The sequence below is a fragment of the Mus pahari genome, chromosome 2 (genome assembly GCF_900095145.1).
Source record: "Mus pahari chromosome 2, PAHARI_EIJ_v1.1, whole genome shotgun sequence".
NCBI classification, from domain to species: domain Eukaryota; kingdom Metazoa; phylum Chordata; class Mammalia; order Rodentia; family Muridae; genus Mus; species Mus pahari.
In genome coordinates, this window is record NC_034591.1 from 143,635,910 (window position 1) to 143,641,909 (window position 6,000).

The 6,000-nt window shown below is 41.4% G+C and overlaps 1 protein-coding gene across 2 annotated transcripts in view; it reads right to left on the reverse strand.

Annotated features, from left to right (window-relative positions):
- LOC110316359 (pregnancy zone protein) overlaps positions 1-6,000 on the reverse strand; it is a 45,886-nt gene that overhangs the window by 17,974 nt on the left and 21,912 nt on the right. For both annotated transcript variants that reach the window (XM_029534871.1, XM_029534870.1), the window contains exons 14-15: positions 3,614-3,756; positions 693-842 (exon numbers count right to left, since the gene is read on the reverse strand). In XM_029534871.1, coding sequence (XP_029390731.1) covers positions 693-842; positions 3,614-3,756 — 293 coding nt within the window. The remainder of the gene's footprint in view (positions 1-692; positions 843-3,613; positions 3,757-6,000) is intronic.

Sequence of the window (6,000 nt, forward strand, 5' to 3'; positions counted from 1 at the left end):
AGAGATAGGAGATTGGAGGTGTAGCTCAATTGGTAAAGTTGATCCAAAAGTAGAAGGATATGAAGACCAGAGTTAGTGGCTGGCAGTGTTCAGGTTCATGGTGCAGGGAGAAAGGATGGATAATGGGTACTCAGAGACAACCAGGTCACTTCTGATCCATTTGTCTCTACAGGGCTGGACCTGGAGGCGAGATGCAGAGGATAACCAGAAAACCCGTGAAGCATCCTTGAAGCCTGTAAATGAGGACGCTTCTCTGGAAACACGAAGGCATTTTAAAGACATGTTTGAGAAGAAACTGTTCTTGTCCACTCTTGAGTCTAGTAAGTGTCTGATTCCAGGGCAAGCACAAAAGACCTGGCATCTTACACAATCACCTTGAGTTGTGGCCAGTTAGCAACTGGACCAGACGAAATTTAACTTCTCTAAAACGTATTGTAGCAAAATTAACACATCCTATTTGCGTGTTACCATTCGTAAAGTGAAGTGATAAGACAGACCCCAAATTATTATTCACTTGTTAAGAAACACCAGGATAGAATGAGACGAGTCTGTAAAGTATTCTGGTCAGTGACTGTGAGGGGTGACGTCACGCTCATCTCTGTGAGGATCTTGTCCTTTGTGGTTATGGTTTACAAAAAAATGGTCTGGGCATGTCAGCATCTTTTGATACTCAAGACTGCAGTGGGACTTACTGACTGAGGTGAGAGCTTGGCTTCGGGCTTCAGTAGCAGCACACTCTGGTCTACCGCAGTGAGGGCACAGAGGGACAGAGGCGTGGCTTTGACCTTCAGGTGGGTGTTAGAGGCTGGCAGACTCTGTGCTGATGGGAAACTCAAATTTACCTGCAAAGAGCACATGATTATAGCAGTATCTTAGAAAAAAAAAAGAGTATTAATTATAGTCTCGACACTCTCCTCCAGCCAATGCTGAAGGTTTTTTGTTTTTGTTTTTGTTTGGTTTTTGTTTTTGTTTTTTAAACTTTCTTTCTCTTTTGCCATTTTAGAGCAGGGTTATTTTCCTAGGAACTCCCCATTCAACATCCTCAGAATGACCTGGAAATGTGGCACTGATTTACTTGATTTTTCTTTCTCTTTCTGTAGCTGGCAGAAAGCAGGTTGCTTTTGATCCCACTAAAATAGAATCTGGTATGGTAGTGGAAACACTCTTAAGGAGGGAGACACAGAACTTCATATGCCACTTAAAAAAAAGATTTATTTATTGCTATATTTAAGTACACTGTAGCTGTTTTCAGAAGAGGGCATTAGATCTCATTATAGGTGGTTGTGAGCCACCATGTGGTTGCTGGGATTTGAACTCAGGACCTTTGGAAGAGCAGTCAGTGTTCTTAAACACTGATCCCTCTCTCCAGCCCCATATGCCATTTTTATTCCACCTCAGCCATATGGAAAATCAACTCATGTGGGGGTCTGTGACTCCACAGTAGTGGGAGATTAAAGCTACAACCTGTCAGCTCTTCATTGCAGGGACAGAGCGACTTTCAGCTCTGCACTGAAAACCAGTTTTCTTTTTTATCATTTGGCTTATTTTTAAATTAATTTGAGACAGGACCTTGCACATATCCCAGCTTGGCTTTGAACTCATTGTGTAACCCAGGCTCCTTCTGATGCTCCACCATGCCTGACCTTTTTCCTCTCCTTTGCCTTTCAACTATATGCCAACAGGCATTCACGGGGCTAGCTGCCAGAAAAACCATTTAAACTAATACATATTTAATGTGTACACACTGTCTTAAAGGAAAGATGTTTTAAAATAGAAAACAGTTTTTCTCTGTCTGATAAAAGACAGAAAACAAAATGCTGGATTGAAGAGACACGTCCCTGTCTGACCCCAGTCTTTCTTCACTCTCCCAGGTTCTTCTTTGCACCATCGGATCAGGGGCGTAAATTAGTAACTGTATCAAATCCTTGCAAGGCCATCAGACTTCTCATGAGTGGTGTACCAATTCTCATTTGAGCTAGTGTTAGTGCTTTCTTCCACCTTAGGTCAACGGTTAAGTGAAAGGATGTTTGATCGGAAGTGAACATAGCTTTGAATGGAGTTTGGCTTCTATCAAGAATTTTTGTGCGGATACACAGAGATTTCCAGAATCAGAGAGATTATTTTCAGTCAGGCATTGATTCTGAGTAGAAAGTAATTTTTTTCCTGTCAATTATACGCTGTCAGATAGCATCATGTCTGGAGTGTGAATGAACTAACTCACCAGGCTAAGAACTGCTGCCCATTGCTAGAGTGGAGTGGATCTCCCAAGATTTCCCCTCACAACGACACACAACTCATAGTGAAGACCCTGGAGGCTGGCACAGGAGACTCACTAAACAGGAAGTTCATAGAGGGACCAGCATGATGCTTCTGAACACAATGCCCAACTTTAAAAGTGCTCCTTAGATGGAAGTGAGGACTTACGCAGGGATCCATGTTCTCTTTTCCTTAGCTCACTGAACACTTACTATATGTGACTATGTAATGTGAATATAGAAATGCCTGCTTGCTGTAAATAGACATTATCCTCATAGTTATAGTTTTGAAGAAAAAAAAGTGGCTGAAGTTGACAGAGCCCATCTACTAGAATAGTAAAAAATAATCAGATAACAAGTGCCAATTCTGCTTGGAAAAACTTATTTATAGCTTAGTGGAGTTCACATGACAGCTTTGGAGTCTTTAAAAATAACAGATCTCACTGACAGTTTTTTATATTTTAATCCTTATTGGATCGCCAAAGGCCTGTACACTTTTCTATCTATGTTGAGGAGCTAACTTTAAACTCACAGTAGTACATTCTCCTGCAGTGTATGGAATGGAGGTTTGCTAAGGAATTGGTGACATGAGACTGACCCATCTTGGTGAAAAAGCATTTTCAATGCAAAGTTTGGTATCAAAATATTTAAAAATAATTAAAAAGTTTGATATGGGGCCCAGAGAGATGGCTAAGCATTAAGAGTACTAGAGCTACTAGTACTAAAGCTACTAGAGTACTAGGTGCTTTTCCAGAGGACTTGGTTCATTTCCCAGTACCCACGTGGCTGTTCACACCATCTGACTTCAGTTCCTGGAGATCCTATGTCCTCTTTTAGCCTTTATAAGCACACACAAGGTGCACAGGCATATATCCAGGCAAAACAAAAGACAATAGTGTGTGTGTGTGTGTGTGTGTGTTAAAGTTTGTTGTAGAATAGATTTTGAAATCCACATGAATCTTTTAAATGAAAAAGGCTTCTGCCTGTGGCCACCTCCTCTGGGCACTGCCATTAGACTGCTAAGGTATGAATGGCTCTTCTCACTAACTTGAGAGACACTCAGGGGGGATGTTTAAGAGTCCTGTGTTGTGGTTTTAAAATAAATATTAAGCCAGGTGTGTGACTTTAGTCCTAACACTTGGAAGGCAGAGGCAGGAGGATCTCTGTGAGTTCTAGGCCAACCTGGTCAATATTAAGTTCCTGGACAGCCAGTGCTACAGAGAGAGAGAGAGAGAGAGAGAGAGAGAGAGAGAGAGAGAGAGAGAGAAAAGGAAAAAAAAGAAATAGATAGTACTCCTTTTCTGCCCATACTTATAAAGGAGAGAACAAAAGGATCAGGCTTAGACACAAACACCCACCTTATTGGCAAAACACTTCTCGATTTCCAATTTCTGAGCATCAGCAACAAGTTCTTCATTAGGTAAAATAGCGTAAACAAGCAGCTGAGCCTCGGGAGCCATGCCTGGCTCCACTTGAATTTGGAAGGAAAAGACTCCTTTCACTGGGAAATAAAGAAGATTCAGGATTGTGGATTTGGAGTGGATTCTTAATTTTATATCATAACAGTTTTTAGAATATTTTAAGAATTCATATTTGTATCATATAAAAAAGACTTGCATCTTTACCACTGTGCATCATAAATGCATGCTGAATGAATGATGCTTTAAATTTTAAAAAAATATTTATTTATTTTATTTACGAGTGTTCTATCTGCATGTAGACTTGCATACCAGAATAGGGCAGCACATGCCACTGTAGATGGTTGTAAGCCACCATGTGGCTGCTGGGAATTGAACTCAGGACCTCTGGAAGAGCAGTCGGTGTTCTTACTACTGAACCATCTCTCCAGCCCCCACCCCCTTATAAATTTCAAGCACACTGATAACACAGCTATAGTGAGACTGCAGAGGCTGAAGAGATGCTATAGACCTACGGACCCCATGGTGAGCCTGCCTTTAGAGAAGGGGATACTGCATTTTTATTAGACTGGTAGAACTGTGATGCTAAAAGTCCCCTAGGAAGTATGCTGAGAGTCCTGGGGTAGTAGACATCTTAGAGAAGACTTAACAGAAGACTTAACAGCCAGGAAAAACACGGAGATGAGAAGTAATGCCAGCTGTTTAGCAATTCAAGATGGTGGGTTAGAGGCAGCCACCGGCCACTACTCTTCATGAGGAAAGTCAAATCAACTAGGGAGCAGTTGCTTTCAGAGGTGGGTGACTGTGGGAACATTCTACACTCAGAAGGGAAAACACTAACTACTCAGTAGGGGTCATCTTTTGCAGCTAATCATGGAACAGAGCATTGAGATACAGAATATAGATATAATGAGAAAAGGAAAAAAGAAGAGCAAACAACTAAATCACAAAATGGGCGAGTAAAGTGTGTAAGATGTGGCGAAACTTATGGTCAGTGAACATGAACAGCATTCAGTGTCTGTAGCCACCAGGGAAATGCAAATCATATTTACACTGAGATTCCACTCCATTCCAGTCAGAACCGCCAAAAAGAAAACACAAACAGCCCAAATGCTAGAGAAGCTGTGGAGGAGAAGGGCTGTTAACGCAGATGCTGAGAATGTGAATTAGTGCAGTCACAGGTAAACAACGTGGAGGATTCCAAAGAAGCTAAAAAGAGTATTAACATATGCACCACACCAGGTATGCCACTCTGGAGTGTTTATCAGAAGGACATGAAATAAGACACAGAGATAGCCACACTTACTGTAGCTCTGCTCACAACCACCAATATATGGAGTCAACTTAAGCATCCATCACCACAAGAGTGGGCAAGAAAAGGTGGTGCGTATGGACAATGGAATATTATTCAGCCATAAAGAAGAATGAAATCATGTCATCTTCAGGAAAATGGGAGGGACTGGGGGGACATTTTGTTAAACAAAACAAGCCAGAAAAAGAGATTAGCATTGTATGCTTTCTCTTATAGAAGGAAAAATAATGACCTGAATCTACTAGATGAGCCCAGGAAAGGTTGTGGAAGAGGATGAGCAAGGACATCTCCAAATGCATGGAGATGTCACTGTGAAACCCACTAACCTGCATGACTAATAAGTATTGATGATTATAATACTTAAAAAAACGCAGCCAGTGTGGGCTGTGGAGGAGGGTGATTCGTATCCCACAGGACAGAAGCTCTCGCTGAAATGCGTCCTGAAGCTCTGTGGGAAGCAAAAGTAAAGAAGGGATGGAGACAATTCAAGAGAAGCACTGGTGCCCAGTCTGGCTTCTTCCTGCTATGTGCAGTAAGATTTGGTAGGAGTGAAAACCAAGGTACCTCCTCCAAAATTGACCATATAATTGGTTACAAAACAGGCCTCCAAAGATACAAAAATATTGAAATTATCCCATGCATTCTATCAGATCACCACGGACTAAGGTTGATCTTCAATAACAGCATAAACAAAAGAAAGCCAACACTCACGTGGAAACTGAACAACACTCTTCTCGATGACAACTTGGTCAAGGATGAAATAAAGAAATTAAAGACTTTTTAGAGTTTAATGAAAATGAAGCCACAACATACCCAAACTTATGGGGCATAATGAAGGCAGTCCTAAGAGGAAAATTCATAGCCCTGAGTGCCTCCAAAAAGAAACTAGAGAGAGCACATACTAGTAACCTGACAGAACACCTAGAAGCCCTAGAACTAAAGGAAGCAAATTCACCCAAGAGGAGTAGAAGGCAGGAAATAATCAAACTTAGGGCTGAAATCAACCAAGTGGAAA